Source organism: Rhodnius prolixus, unplaced genomic scaffold (assembly GCF_049639745.1).
Source record: "Rhodnius prolixus isolate KJV_2025 unplaced genomic scaffold, Rpr scaffold_5, whole genome shotgun sequence".
Lineage (NCBI taxonomy): Eukaryota > Metazoa > Arthropoda > Insecta > Hemiptera > Reduviidae > Rhodnius > Rhodnius prolixus.
In genome coordinates, this window is record NW_027411624.1 from 40,226,190 (window position 1) to 40,241,434 (window position 15,245).

At 34.8% G+C, this 15,245-nt stretch overlaps 2 protein-coding genes and 1 non-coding gene across 16 annotated transcripts in view; 2 read left to right on the forward strand and 1 right to left on the reverse strand.

The window, feature by feature from the left end:
• Root (ciliary rootlet coiled-coil, rootletin) overlaps positions 1–15,245 on the forward strand; it is a 105,044-nt gene that overhangs the window by 52,671 nt on the left and 37,128 nt on the right. The window contains exon 1 of one of the 12 annotated variants that reach the window (XM_074136202.1): positions 14,710–14,781. The exons of the other annotated variants lie outside the window; for them this stretch is intronic. Coding sequence (XP_073992303.1) covers positions 14,725–14,781 — 57 coding nt within the window. The 5' untranslated portion in view covers positions 14,710–14,724. Of the gene's footprint in view, positions 1–14,709; positions 14,782–15,245 lie in introns of those variants that run through there. 12 annotated transcript variants of the gene reach the window in all.
• On the reverse strand, positions 1,409–12,971 carry LOC141458353 (isocitrate dehydrogenase [NAD] subunit gamma, mitochondrial-like). 3 transcript variants are annotated; one of them, XM_074136226.1, is made up of 8 exons: positions 12,747–12,971; positions 9,268–9,439; positions 8,877–9,004; positions 6,324–6,466; positions 4,623–4,742; positions 4,316–4,455; positions 3,979–4,139; positions 1,409–1,640 (listed from the first exon to the last, which is right to left on the reverse strand). In XM_074136226.1, exons 1-8 carry the CDS (start codon positions 12,909–12,911, stop codon positions 1,617–1,619), a joined length of 1,053 nt encoding a protein of 350 aa, XP_073992327.1. In that variant the 5' UTR covers positions 12,912–12,971; the 3' UTR covers positions 1,409–1,616. The 3 variants fall into 3 exon arrangements, with proteins under 3 accessions (XP_073992327.1, XP_073992325.1, XP_073992326.1); XM_074136224.1 differs by lacking the exon at positions 1,409–1,640 and adding an exon at positions 1,708–2,473 and having other exon boundaries at positions 12,747–12,969; XM_074136225.1 differs by lacking the exon at positions 1,409–1,640 and adding an exon at positions 1,709–2,473 and having other exon boundaries at positions 12,665–12,889.
• LOC141459018 (5S ribosomal RNA) lies at positions 5,700–5,818 on the forward strand. The gene has a single exon (XR_012461363.1). It is a non-coding gene; the product is annotated as a 5S ribosomal RNA (ribosomal RNA).

The window sequence follows — 15,245 nt, forward strand, 5'->3', positions numbered from 1 at the left end:
AAAAGCATTTTCTCTTAAGAGGTCTTAATATGCCACAACACCTCTTAAAATTTGGCCACTCTCTGCACTATTATTCCTCTCTTTTCTGCTTTCAATCCATCGCCATACGCGACAATCTCTCAATGCTAGTTTTTTTCGGATTATGCCATTTTCTTAGTTATAACGAGAAAGATTACTGAAAATTCATCTCTCTCTTTCTCATTTTCTTATTGTTTTTTTCTGGTCTAGAAGAGTTTGCTTTCATTTCTTTCATCAAGTGTCCATTCTTTGCGTTGTGACCCATCGTTTGAGTTATGAGTACTGTTTATGTGGTTATTTCGTTCTTCAGTGGATATTGCTACTTCGTGGGTACAGAGTTTGGCTATTCCATGACCCTTCTTGCGTTGATGATTGTTTTCTTCATTTGTTTTTCTAGGACTAGTCATCTGTTCTAGCACTGATTCTCCTTTCTTATCCATGGCAGAGTATTTATTTGTTCCGCATTTCTGTACTTGCATTTATCCTGTAAAAGTAAATCTCTTCTAAAAGCTTTCTCACAAGCTCTCTAGCTTATTCGATCTCTTGCTTAGATTAGAGTAGGTTCTTTTTAAATCAAGTTTTTTCACGGGAACTATTTCTATACTTGCATTTATCCTGTAAAAGTAAATCTCTTCTAAAAGCTTTCTCACAAGCTCTCTAGCTTATTCGATCTCTTGCTTAGATTAGAGTAGGGCCGCCTCAAGGTCTACGCCACTGCGACCCCTTTGGATCTATTGTGGCTTCCCTCACTCTAAAGCTCACCCTCCAGACCTGTCCTTTTAATCAGATTCTTAATGCTGGAGAGCGACTCTTGGGTAAAGCTCGCAGGCCAAGGTTTTTCCTCCCCGAGAAGTAACATCCTTAGCCACACGAGCCCGATCTCCCGCTTATCAGTCGTCCAATAAATTAAAGTAGTATTAGGCCACTAGGTTTTTTCAATGAAACTCTTATTCTTGCGAAGTTCATCGGCCAATATTTCAAGTTGAAATCAAGTTTCATTTTTCAACATTCCTTTTTTTGTGTCGCAGAAAACACCTTATCATTTAAACTTAGCTTATCATTCTTTCTACTTCATTAATAATACTAACCTTATATTTAATACTTAGGATTCAAATAAACGAAAAGTCGGGAATTGTTGTTTGTTTATTTTTGATCAATTCCTCGCTATTTGAATCCTAAATATAAATAGTTTACAGTCACTAAATGCTAATACAAAAACAAATATTTTTATATTTAATTTATTACTAATTAAAAATGATGACAATACATACTATGAACTTAAGGATTCGACTAGTTTTACTATAAATAGGGAACATTTAAGAATGGAATTTAAATGATAAGTTTTAATTATGATTTGTTACAAATGTACAAATTGATAGTTACAAATATTTTTCTTAAAGCTTAAAAAGTATATTATTTTTATTGTAATTTAAACAGTTCATTTGTCCACCGAAGTTAGCGCCACAAACTAATTCTGAGTGAAATTAAAGAGCAGGACACATTATTAGCTGATGTGAATTGTCCAATGATTTTCTCCTGGCATTTTATTATATTTTCTTAAAACTTGCAAGAATTACATAAGTTTATATTTTTTTTACTTAGAAAGCAACGTATCTCGAAAGCTGTAACCAAGAAAGTAATTAGTAGTCTCAAAAAATAAGAAGTATTTCATTAACTTTTCCTCAGCCTTACATTTCATTTTGGCACGAAACTTCCTTTTATCTATATCACCAGGATATTTCCGTCGGATGTATATGTTGTATGTATAACTCGTGGTTTCGTGGATATTGGCCAGGTTTATTTTTTTCATACTGAGTGATTCGCAACGTATGTTAGCTGCTTCCGATGTTATGTATATTTATTACCAATAGAGTTCTTACCATATTTTCTAATTTCATAGCTGTTATACACGGTATGAGCTTAAGTTGATACTTAAGTGATCTTGCGGATTGTGACTTAGATGAACATTTCGTACTTTCCGCACTTGTACCCCCCATGTGAAGAATCATATCATATTTATCCCTGTTGATGGACAGAAATCAATACTTCTTCGTTTAGAAGATATTTATTTGTTCTTCTAGGAAGATCCTCTATCAAGAAGCAAGCCCTGATTAATTAAATAATCCCTCTTAGCCATTGCAGAAATAAAACAAAAAAGTTACTACTTCCATTGGGGCACATTTTTATTCACATTTAAACATACACGATTTTATACTTTTGGTGGTGTAAACAATTTATCTTTCTTCGGATCATAAGGCTCCGGTTTTGGAGGTGTTGGTGGAATTTTTGGTATTGGATCATATTTACAATGTACCAGTTTAGCTAAGTTTCTTAATTTCTGTACCAAGTTGCGGACAAATTCCCTTGTTGTAGCTTTACCGCCAAGATCTATGGTTAGCGTTTTACCCTCTATGTAAAGTTCGTTTAAAGCTTGCCGGATGTATTCGGCTGGTTTCTAAACAAAAAATTAAATAGAATTCAAATTGAGTACAAACTTAAAATTTATCATCAATCTAAGTTGCAAAATTGAAGTTGTTTCATTTCGCTTGTATGAAGGGCACTATAACATATATACATAGTAGAGCTGTTTGGCCGCAGTACAGAGTACCTGGTAACAATGTGCTCGAGTATCTAGATAGAGCTTACACTCGCTATGTGTGAGTTGTTGTGAGGTGCTAATATTGCATGGTCCATTTTGTATTGTTAATTTTTTCCAATAAAACAAAGTATTTAAGATTCACGTGTAGTGTAACTAATGTCTCGTCACAGTTAAGAGTGAAATGTCTGGCTTCTGATTGGGTTGCAAAGTTTGGCCTCCACCATTCAGCTGTATAGAACTAATTCTGGTTTTGTAAATGAATATTGTGTTGTACAGGTAGTAATTTTGTTTTTCAACAAGCAATCCTCTTTGTTGTTGAAATCTAAAATTTATAAAATTTGTCTTTTAAAGTGTTTTGTGAAGTAAAGTAATTGCCTATTTTTTTCAGGCGGGGCTTTATGTCCAACTAACAATTAGGTGTCGTGGTCGGAGGCGACTAGCAAACATACTTTACTGTAAATTTCTTTTATTAACCATTAAATAAAACCCAAGGCCTAAGACCGGAAATCGAACCCACTAAACCAACAATACATATTAGCTTCGCAGGTCTCGCCTCTAACCGCTCGACTACCGTGGCGCCTTAGAGTCTTTTGTGAAAAGGTTCTAAGTGAGGCGACAGTCGGAGAAGAGTCCAAGGGAGCGAGTCAAAAGACTTCTTTATGGGTGTTGTTTGGTTAAAGTAGTCTATAGGACAACGGTGTCTGACGTAAAACGTTGTGAGAATGTCAATTGAATACACATGTTCACATAGATTTTTGAACGGTGATTTTAATTCTACTTTTTCGGCACTATTGTTAGAATTACATCATTATCTGCTTATGAATAGTCTTTGTATAGTTTGTAATGTTCTCAGATGATCAGCATTGATGAGATATCTAAAATTTGCCAGTAAAAAAAATAGGACAAAAAAGTTATGGCTCATCTGTCATCTCGGTCACAATGCTGCAAAGCTGCCTGCCTTTTAGAACATTTGCTACTCTTTGTTGTGAAGGAGCATCTGCTAGAAATAAGCAACAGTCTGAAACAGGCAAAGTTGACTGAATAGGGTAGGAACCTTGAGAACTACGCCCCTTTTTTGGGTCGGTCGTCCATTTGCCTCAGCATTCAATGCAGCGGCTCCATTTTCCAGAACTCTTTTCGCTACTATTTCCCATCAGGGTGTCGTAAGTAGTACTAAACATTCAACAGTCTTTATAGGAACAAATAATTTTTACAGCTAGTTGACTGATCGGACAGTATTTCTTCTTTTAAAAAATGAATTGATACAAGACAAACTGTACCCAGTAATTAAAATCTACCACTTAGGCATATACTTGTCTTCACTAATCCTTCATATTGGCCGCTCCAAACTGTATACTCACCTTATGACCTAAACCTTCAAGCGCTAAGACGCCGCTCATAATAAAACCCGTCGGGTTAACTATATCTTTTCCAGCAATATCCAGGCCCCTACCTCTGTAGGCTGGTTCGAATATCATGTACCTTTCTCCTACATTGGCTTCAGCAACTAACCTAGCACTTCCTTAAAAAAAAAAAAAGGAAGTATAAGTTATAAAGGCTTCTTTGTTGTAGAAATATTTGTTCAAAATTCTTCGGGACTTGGTTATGTATTGTCTTTTTGGAAATGGAGAATTAGGTTATCTAGACAAGGTTAGATCGTTGAATTTCTTTCAGAGATAACAAAAAGTAACTCATTACCTATCATTCCAAACAAAATAGAGACCAACATGGAGCCGAACACACTGTTAGTGATGACAATGTCCCATGCGTTCTTATTCTTCAGCAACATCTTCAAACCGTGGTTTACAGTATGTTTCTCACCTAGGATATCTGGATACCTAGAAATGTATATAAAACCGTGTATATATACAATAAAGCTTGAATACTAGCCTGCCAATTGTGTGCAAGCCTGGTATGGATTACCTTTGATGTTTTGGGTTTGATTTATTACAATAATATAGTTCAATTTTTAATATTAATAATAATTTCTATTCTGACATCTTACTTATTAGCCACTTCATCAAATGCTTCTCTCATGAGGTTCTCCGTCATAGGATTGACATGCTGATTGTGCAGTAAAGTCACTTTACATCGATTATTTGCAATTGCGTAATTAAACGCATATCTGTAATTGAAAAAGTTAAGTAGTTTATTTAATAGCTGATTTTCCATTATTAATTTCTTACTATATTAATTTTAGTTCTGTACTCATAGCATCTCATATTTAGTTTTTAATGGGACAAAGATCTAAGTACATAAGCTGGTATTAAACTTTGGGTTTTCAAACTTTTTGTATCGAAAAATAAGATTATATGTAGATATTATCAATACTACATGATTACTACTCAACTTGCTTACTTTATCGTTAAGATCCTCGCGATTAGTAAATGCATTGTAACTTAAAACTGTCATTACTTTACCACCTTGAACCCCCTATTTCGCAATGTCACTTTGTCTTGTTGCCCTTTAAATATCAAACGGATAATCTGATATATCCGTTTCTCTATTTTCCGGGGACCTCTTGGGCAATTTTGCTTGCTTTAGTCGTGCGATAACCTCTTATAGAAACAAAACGTTCAGTTACCTTTTCGATTGATTATTTATGTAAAAGTAACTAAATACATTTCAATAGCCCCAAAATCGCCAGTAATTTAATTGGAAGCGTTAATTTTGATACAATATTTTTTTGAGTTTTTTTAAGCTTTACAATGTGATAAAGAAAACCTATCTCAAGTCATTCATTCATTTCCTTTATTAAAAGGACTTTTAGCCTCCTCTGCTTGTCAAACTTAATTTCAAGGATTTTTGCTGCAAAGTGAAACGTATTAAGTTACTTAGTTGCTAGAATGCTCAGACAATATTCCAGCATCCAAGCTCTCCAGGAACTAAGATAAAGCTGAAAGCTTACATTACCTCATTATTGTAACATTCACTGTGAGATACAAGGTACTTTCTGTTATTTGCAAGTATTAATTAGCTTATTTTAATTTAAATGTTAAAATATTGCTCAGTAGAAATAGTTGATTGTCTATTCTATTTGTTGGAAGTACAGCAATGATGTCAGACTTATTGAATAGCTTTAGCCAACGGCCATACCATGTTGAATACACCGGTTCTCGTCCGATCACCGAAGTTAAGCAACATCGGGCGTGGTTAGTACCTGGATGGGTGACCGCCTGGGAACACCGCGTGCTGTTGGCATTCTTTTTTTTAGAAACATTTTGTGAGTAAATAAATATAAACAAGATTCAAAGGTTTTTTCTGTAAAAAAAATTTTTAGTTACATTTTGATTAATCAGATAGGCATCTATTCTTGATTATTAATTTGACTAGAGTTGAGTTATATAGTTAATTTTATCCGTCGCTTTCATGTTAGTTTTTTCTATTTCAGAAAGGTAATGGATTTTAACCTTTATGAGAGGTTGATTCATATTTTGGTGATGAGATTTTGACTTCCACCATGTTTCTGTCGTACCAATAAAAAAGAAAAGAAAAGTGTATACGATAAAAACAATGAAGTCAACGTGTGAACACCAAACAGATAAGTCAAACGTGACGATGTATGAGAATCTGTTACTGTTCAGAAACAAACAAACCATTCATGTTACGATTTGAGAAATCAATAAAAGATCTTTATTACAGATCAAAGTAGAGACATTTTTTTTTTTTTCTAGCAGGAGAAATACTAAAATAAGTTGAAACCTACTCGCAGACTCTCTTGGTATTATAATAGGTGATGATCTGTACGTTTTCCAAGACATTCCTTACTGGTTCATGTTCAAGTAGAGCGTATTCGCCTTCAGTATTCTGTCGCATCACAACGATATCCAACTGTTTGTGCACTCTCATCTGGAAACAATACAAACTGGTTGCATGAAGTAAGGGGATAATTTAAAAATAAAATAGGGTGTAGATGACATCAAATAGAGGAGGAACCCAGTTTTCATCTTTAATGTTCGATATTTCTGGAAGATGAGTTCCTAACGTGAAAATATAGATTCTTTAATCTTATTTCTAAACAGATTGTTGTTGTTATTGGTATATTGTCTTTTTTAACACTTGATTCTTGGAGTATAATTTTTACAGCAATTGAAAGATCTTTGCTTAAGTTTCTTCAATTGACGTTAGAGTAACAATGGTTTTATAAATTGTAATAGAGTGTTCTCATACTGCTACAAGGGAAACTCTCCTTTTTGGCAAAGTCCATGATTTCCCAAGCAGTTCGTATCTTGTGTATCACATCCTCTGATCTGTGGATATTTGTGTGTGTGTTTTTGTTTTTAACTATTGGAACGTATATAAGGTAGGATATAAGAGGCTGTTTCCTCCTCTAGTTCTATTCTTATGCAAGCTTTGATAAAAAAGAAGAGATAACTCCTAACACGAACGGGAGAAGCAATAGAAGTAAAGTTTTGCTAAGAACGCTTTAAGTAAGATTAAAATAGAGTTTATTGAAACACTTCCTGTAACTTCTGTTAAAAACAGAAACTTTAATGAGTTTCGATGAAAGGGGGTCAATTAAAGAAAAAAGTATGTTTGACCCGATTGTGAATAGAGAGCATTTCCAGTCGCTTGCCATCCACCTACTAGGTAACTATACTCTTAGCTTGAACCCGCTCGTATACTATGGTGTTTCATTCGCTCGAGTCTGGTGAGTTTGATAATTTATTAATTTGTAATTTATCTCATTAGGTAAGGAATGTATTAAGATCACGTCAAATTTTCTTTTTCGGCTTTTCTTAGAAAATACTTCTTTTTTTGTTTAAGTCCCCTGAATTCAAAAATGTGGTTTTTAGAAGATGATTCTCCTGAATCGTAGGAAGGAACTTCATATTTAGAATTGAAAACAAACTCCTAGCTCAGACAGATGGGCAAACATTTTTAGGGGCGGTCCAGAAACTAGAAGGAAACATCTTGACGGGCTGTAATAATTTTTTTATTTAAACAAATACGAGTAAGTGATTAAAACATTTTTATAATATCAAAATTAAACTAATGCGAAGTACGAGGTGTGGATATTAAATAACGAGACTATTGCTGTAAAACATTTTATTTTGAATTTATACATATTTAGTTATTATCACCTTCAATACACACCCCTACCCTATCCCTACAACGCTCCATGCGAATTTACCATTGCTCAGAAACAGTGCTGGAAGTCTTTTTCTCTGAGCTCCTGCATGACGCGTGCCGCTTTTTCTTTCACAGCTTCAACGGACTGAAATCGTGTTTTCCTTTTAATGCAGATTTGACTTTGGGGAAGAGATAAAAGTCACATGGGGCCAGTGGAATAAGGCAGATGGCCTAAAACTGGGATGTTTTACTTGGCTAAAAAAGGTCTTGACAGACAATGCAGTGTGAGCCGGCGCGTTGTCTTGATGGAGAACCCATGAGACTTGTTCTTCCACAAATCGGGTTGTTTTTTACCTTACCCTTTCACGAAGTTGAGCAAGCAATTATAATCGATATTTTCATCCGTTTTGGACGTGGAAGGGCGACCCGGGCGATCATCATCTCTGACGTCTTCTCGGCCATCTTGGAAACGCTTGAACCACTTGAAAAACTCGCGCACTTGTTAAATATTCATCACCATATAAACTTCTTTTAATAAAAGATAAGTTAAAGTAGCGGTTTTATCAAGTTTTGATGTGAAATTTCACGACAATTCGTTGCTCTACTACACCTCTTACAGAAACGACGGTTCTGGTCAGACAGATTTCTCTACCAAGACGTGAGACGCTGCGATCCGAAAAAGAAGGCCTTACGCTGCACAGCTGTCGGTCGTTAAGATTTGGCGCATGCACAGTTTTTCTGTAGCAACATCAGTCTCGTTATTTAATAGTCACACCTCGTATGAATTTGCCTTTGTTTTGATAATAGTTCGCCATAATTTGGTTCAAATCGTTCGCGCAAGTTTTAAGCCAGCTGACGCAAGTAGTAGCGGTATCATATATAAATCAAAATTCGCCATATTCCCCAATTTTTCAAATCGAATTAAAAACTTGGAATTTTTTCATTGCAAGAGTAATTGACCTTTCATTGGGCCGTAGTTGACCTATCACTGTCCTAGTTAATGAGCCCTTTTAAATGTTGACGCGCCTTCAATTTAAAATAATAATTATAATATTTTGTGAGACTTTAATCAATTTATGGAAGTCTTACTTTTGATTAAAATTAAAAATTTAATAAAATTCTATAATTAAATTTATTTTATAAATTTTTAAATTCTCATTTCAAAAGGAAAAGAAAATAAACCTACCCTATTCTCGATGCCGGGAAATGATTTACATTCAATGACGTCAACAAATAGATCCATATCTTTTTTTATTCTCATATTTTTTGGCTGTGCCAAAAAAAGTTCAGTACTACTTTTTGGTTCTATATTCCCTTCAAAATTAAAGATAAATTAGTTAAGAATAAGAAAATAATTTTAAAAGTTGGTTTAAAGAAAATTTTATTTGAATTAAGATTAGGGAAGACGACTGATTGTGCTTACAAACTGAAAACAACAGCATTCTAAAACATTGTTCCAAGTGGTAATAAAAAAAAACCTTGCCGTGCATATAGTAATAAAATTCAAAATAGCTACCGGATATTGAAATGAGTCGTTCATTTTAAAATTATCTTTACATATTTGAAATAGTTTTTACCTTTTATAGCTACACCATTTCTTTTTATTGATTGTAACGTGTAATTATATTCTTCTTCATTTCTTTCGGGATGAAGAACTTCATAGCGTAGAGGTGCTCCTGCACATTCTAGCACTTCAAACATCACTTCCGCCAGTTCTGGACCTGTACCAACTCCGGGCATTACCGTTACCTTAATATCGTAAAATTAGTTGTTTTTTTTTGAAAATATACTTGTGTCCAAGTGCTGGATAGTTGTATTGTTTATATCCGTCGTAATTCGCATGTTTACGAGGGTCGTTTGAAAAGTCCGTGCAAAGTCAGAGAGATAGCACCACTGGCGCGTATCGAAGTTATGTTTAGTTAGTAGCATCTCTTGGAAGAACACACACCAAGTTTCAGCCAGATCGGTCTATTTCTTTGTGTTTGGCATTCGTTTGAATCGAGGAAGTCGAGTGATTTTCAAAAAATGGACGAAAAAGAATTTCGTGTGTTGATTAAACACTACTTTATGAAAGGCAAAACGCCTCAGGAGACTAAAGAGAAGCTTGATAAACATTATGGTGACTCTGCACCTTCGATTAGAACAGTTTATAAGTGGTTTCAAAATTTTCGTAGTGGCCATATGGGCACAAGTGACGCTGAACGTTCTGGACGCCCTGTTGAGGTTACTACTCCAGATATCATTGATAAAATCCATGATATGGTGATGGAAGTGAAAGTGCGTGAGATTGCTAGTGCTGTGGGCATCTCGAATGAACGGGTACATAATATTTTGCATCAACATTTGGACATGACAAAGCTATCCGCAAGCTCACGCTTGACCAAAAACGAAATCGTGTGAAGTGTTGCAAGGACGGTTTGCAGCTGTTCCAGAAGTATCCGCAGGACTTTAAGCGTCGTTTCGTCACTGTGGATGAAACATGGATACATCACTACACTCCTGAGACCAAAGAACAATCTAAACAATGGGTTACCAAGGGGGAATCTGCGCCAAAAAAAGGCGAAGACCGTTCCTTCGGCCGGAAAGATTATGGAGACTGTCTTTTGGGATTCGCAAGGAATAATCCTCATCGACTATCTGGAAAAGGGTAAAACTATTACAGGTGCATATTATTCATCGTTATTGGACCGTTTGAAAACCGAGTTGCAAGAAAAACGCCCACGATTGGCCCAGAAAAAAGTCCTTTTCCATCACGACAACGCACCAGCTCACACCTCACAGCAGTTGTGGTCGCAAAATTAATGGAAATAGGGTTCCAACTCGTTTCACATCCCCCCCCTATTCTCCAGACTTGGCTCCCTCGGACTACTATTTGTTCCCCAATATGAAGAAATGGCTGGCGGGAAAAAGATTTTATTCAAACGAGGAGGTGATTGCAGAAACGAAAGGCTATTTTTCAGACTTGGACAAATCCTATTATTCGGAAGGGATCAACAAACTAGAGCAGCGATGGACGAAGTGTATAAGCCTAAAAGGAGACTATGTTGAAAAATAAAAAAGGTTTACCCCAAAAAATTAAGTAGTTTTTATTTTTGCACGGACTTTTCATACGACCCTCGTATATATGTATATTTCTGACGTGTTTCAGATTTTCAACTAACATCAGTGGTTGATTCAACAGTATTTATGTAGACTCTATACTGAATCATCAGTAGTTGTGTAGTGCGTAAGAGGAACATAATTTTGAGTTCATCAAAGTGATGAATCAACCGTAATAATAAAATTGATTAAAAATTCGAAACCGGCTCAGAAAATTGGAGAACCAATTTATGAACTTTGTTGCTCAACTGATAATAATGATTTATTGTCACTAAGATAATATTAGAATTTATTTTAATTTTTCTTAAAGATCGAATTGGAGTGAATAAATGTTCCATCATTAGACCAACGCTGTGCGCTAATATCAATAAAATTATTTGGGGTTTTAAGGATAGAATTTGTAAGAAATGAAAACAATCTCCGATGTTTTCATTCAGAAGTTAAGCGCGTTTGATGTGTACACACGTCAAACCAAATCTCTATTACGGTGCGTTTGACGTGTATACTCGTGAAAAATGTAAAATTGCCATTAACTATAGAAACTCGAAATTTTAATAAAATACACTGATTGAGAAAATTAACGCACCACCCTTATTTTTTTTATTATTTCTAATTTGTGCAAATTTTGGACTTTCAAAATATTGTTGGCTGAAAAAATAAGCCATTAGTAACTATGGCCATCAGAAGAATTTAGGCCTATTCTCACCTCATCTGTAAAGAGAACTCTCTTCCAGTTGTCTTAAGTCCAATTCACATGTTAACGTACAAACTGAAGCCTGGTCATTTTGTGAACTGTGGTAAGGAGAGGGCCACGAGCAGGATGTCTGACTCTAAGGTTACTTTCATTAAGTCTTCTTCTAACAGTCCTGCTGGAGATGGAAACATTTCGGACTTGCCTTATGAGACTTTTTATCTCATTTCTCGTTATGCTCCTGTTTCGCAAAGCCTGATGCCGGATGTACCTATCGTCTCTCTCTCTCTCTCTGCTGTACATCTCTTCTTGAATGACATCTTGTCTCCATAAATCGCTTTAGACAAGTGATGTACGTCCAAAACAAAAGCGGAAAATTATTTAATATTAACTAAACAAAAACTGAGTGGTGCGCTAATTTTGTCCACCAGTATACAATAAGAATTCTATTTGGTGGGATGTTTCCTTAATCTTACCAATAGAACTACGGTAGGAGCCAGCCAAATGATGTGTGGTTGGTACATGTTTGGTCTCCGCATTAGAGATTGGGGAATTACGCACACAAATAGAAGCTCTCAACCTTTGTGCAATGCCCGTATTTACTTTTTAGATAGAGATTCAGGACCTCAGTACGAGCATGATTTCATTTTGCACAGAATTCAAAGCTCTTTTCTTCCTTGTAAAAAAGCGCTTGGCGTCCCTAGTTAACTAGGAGCAATGCATACGTGAAGAAGCGGTACAAGATTTTTGAATGAGCACAGAATGCTCTGGTAATCTCAAGCCCCAAGAGAGATTGCAGAAAAAGTCGCTTGCAGTGACTATTATGACGTTGTTAACTTTTGGTTGTTTTCCCTTTGCGTTCGACACGTGTATACACGCCATTGTCTGATTTTAATTCCGCGCTTAACTTAAAGAGCAAATCTTGGTCACTATAAATCATTATCAGTTGAGTAACAAACTTTATAAATTAGTTCTCAATTAAGTACTTAATTAAGTAATTAACTTAGACATGTCAGTGTGCCCATTCAAGAAATCAAGATCTCTGCACCCTCCATTAATGTATATTACATTAAAGGGAATGTTCTTATGTTGGAAATAAAACTTGAGGTCTTTCTGTCTAACAGAACACATCGCTAATATAAAATTACTATTTTTTTTAAATATAATTAAAATTCTTCTATAACCTGTGTTAGTCTGAAGAGTTATTGTTTAAATTAGTCTTAAAATTAGTTTTATATTGTTTCAATAAGGATTTTTTTAATTAACCGTATTCCATCCTCCGGTTTTAGTTCTTGGACGAGATCCTCTTACTGAGTTCTCAAAGTGTGGATAGAAGAGTGGTTTCTTCTCTAATTCAAATAAATTGCGTGAAATCGCGTGAAACCGAGGAACTGCTGGAGCTTTTTTTAATAAATTAATTGAACCAAACATTTTTGTTATTTTTTTTCTAAATTTTTTTCTTGTCAGAAAGTTTCTATGGATATAAATATTCTAGATAATAGTAATTTCAAAGTATCAAAAAAATTTAAATTACAGCTTTTATCTGAATATAATAATTTCTTGTGGTAAAAGAGAATGAAGACTAGACTAGTGGGAGCTTGACTCCCTTTTATTTGCTTTGGATTTAATTGTTGACTTAGTGCATACTGGTTTTTGTAAAATTGGACATTCTTTTCTAAATACTAAATTTTGTCAGTATCTCATAAATGTCTAAGTGATTTCTGTTTGATAGTATCAACTAGGACGCCAATTTTCCTTGCCAATTGAATTTTCACAGCAAATAGTGCAAGAAAAAAAACATGTATTTTCTTTAACTATATTGGTAAAGGATTACCGTCCATCTGTAATTTCTACATTCCTTCATGTACGCACTCTAAACCTGTCCAAATCCTGCTTCCCATCCTAGAGAAGTCACTAAGAGAAGGCAGATTGTCATGGAGCCTTCTTTTCGCCCCTCCCGGGTTCCCTTGACTTTGACTTCTGTCTTGATCCAGGTTATCTCTTACCTTATCTAGCGCTGCTACCAAATCCTCCTGCTTCTCTCTAAATTCTTCATCTCTTGGTTAGTTATAATTTAGATATAGTTCCTCTTCTTATATTTATATGATGTCTTCTTCAATATGTTTTACCTCCTGGCAGTTCAGCCTGTGTTAATCTACCCAGACGTGGTCTAGGTTTCGGAACCACGGATCATTATTATCTTTTCTGCCCATGTAGTTTATATTTATCAAAAACCTTTGCCGTTTCTTCACTAGTTTCTGTTGCTTTATTTTGTTTTGTTAGTAATTTCACCGAAATTCGGGCTGCTCCGCTGAACTGTTGATTTACGTACATCGTGACTTTTTTTTGGCATGTCCCATCCTATAATCATTTCTTATTAAATCTTCTTCATGGAAAATGCTAAAGCGGCTTTGACTGGGAATAATTTAAACTTAAAATTAGGATCTCCTGGTTAAGTACTCCGTTTAGATAATTCAAAGGGCAAAAAAAACAATCTTTTATTGAAATTTACAACTGTAACGATTGTTGCAACAAGCAACTGTGGTACATGATAAAAATAATATCAGGATATACGAGTGGAGAAGACCCCCCCCCCCCCCCCAAGTAGTGTCACTCCATTATCGTGGACCATATGTTAATCTGCTGTTATGATGACAGTAGATCGCGAGGCCATCTTCTCTTCAATCTTCTTAGAGGATCACCTGATATTGCAGAAGAAGATAGTTGTTCTATTAGGATTAGAGGGTTAGGATGAGTTGATGTAGATGAATGAAATTTGAGAAAATGAGTTTCAGCAAGATCTTTAATGAAAGGGATTTTGAGGAAAAAAACAAATGTAAATTAAATATTCAAACTTAAATTTAATCCTGTGACAAAAGAATCGTTTTTTTTTCACCTTTCTTTGACATTTACTGCGTCAAAAGAAAAACAAATAAAATATACTAAATTCTTTCAATTTTTACAAATATAAATAGTCCACTCAAACAAACAAAAAAGGTAATAGTTTGAAACTTCTTTTTAAGTGAAATACTTTTATTTACTTTTTGCTTTCTCTGAAACAAAACAAACAAGTAGCTAATGACTACTATAAAACTCTTCTTAAGTATTGACAGGTGTTGTAAATAGTTTGTGAATCGATAATTTAACACAGAGCTAGGAAGTGATATCACTGGCAGAATGTTTTTAGCAATGAGTTAGAACAGAATGTATCATTAGTTACTCCAAGTTTAGTTTCTGTACTTGTATGCACTTTTATCTAGAAGGTTTGCACAGCACATGGTCATTTTTCACCAAATTTATAGTAAGTTTTATTACTTGTTTGATAATATAATTTATTTTGCATTTTTCTAAATTTTCATCACTTTTTTAAAAGTAACTTGGTAAAAACTTGTTGCCTGTTACCATGAAACATCATTCATTGATTGGTCCTTCAATCTTCAACTTGATAGTCTCTGCTTTTAATATAAATAAAACTTCATTAACCTGATTAATTGGTCTTATAGTTTCGTTTGCTCAAAACCAAAAACCTATCTTAAAATTAGACAATAGAAAAACCAGGTTTCAATTGTTAAAGACCATGAACAGACAAGACAGAAGACACACCAACCCTGAAATGTAATAGTATTACTTTCTAAACTAGCCCTGAAGATGACCTAGTCCCTAGGTCGAAAGCTCGGCAAAATAAATTTTACCCGACTGAAATGACATTTATTTTTTCATCCTATTAAAACTATGAATCAGTCACTAAAAAGAATGAACAACAAT

What these genes read in the sequence shown, in the direction of transcription:
- LOC141458353 (XM_074136224.1), bottom strand. Translation starts at nt 12,911, where the DNA reads ATGTTTGGTTCAATTAATTTATTAAAAAAAGCTCCAGCAGTTCCTCGG. An exon ending in AAACCGGAGGATGGAATACG is followed by an intron (nt 9,440 to 12,746) that starts GTTAATTAAAAA and finishes TACGATATTAAG; the next exon opens with GTAACGGTAATGCCCGGAGT. An exon ending in TTTGATGAAGTGGCTAATAA is followed by an intron (nt 4,456 to 4,622) that starts GTAAGATGTCAG and finishes ATACATTTCTAG; the next exon opens with GTATCCAGATATCCTAGGTG.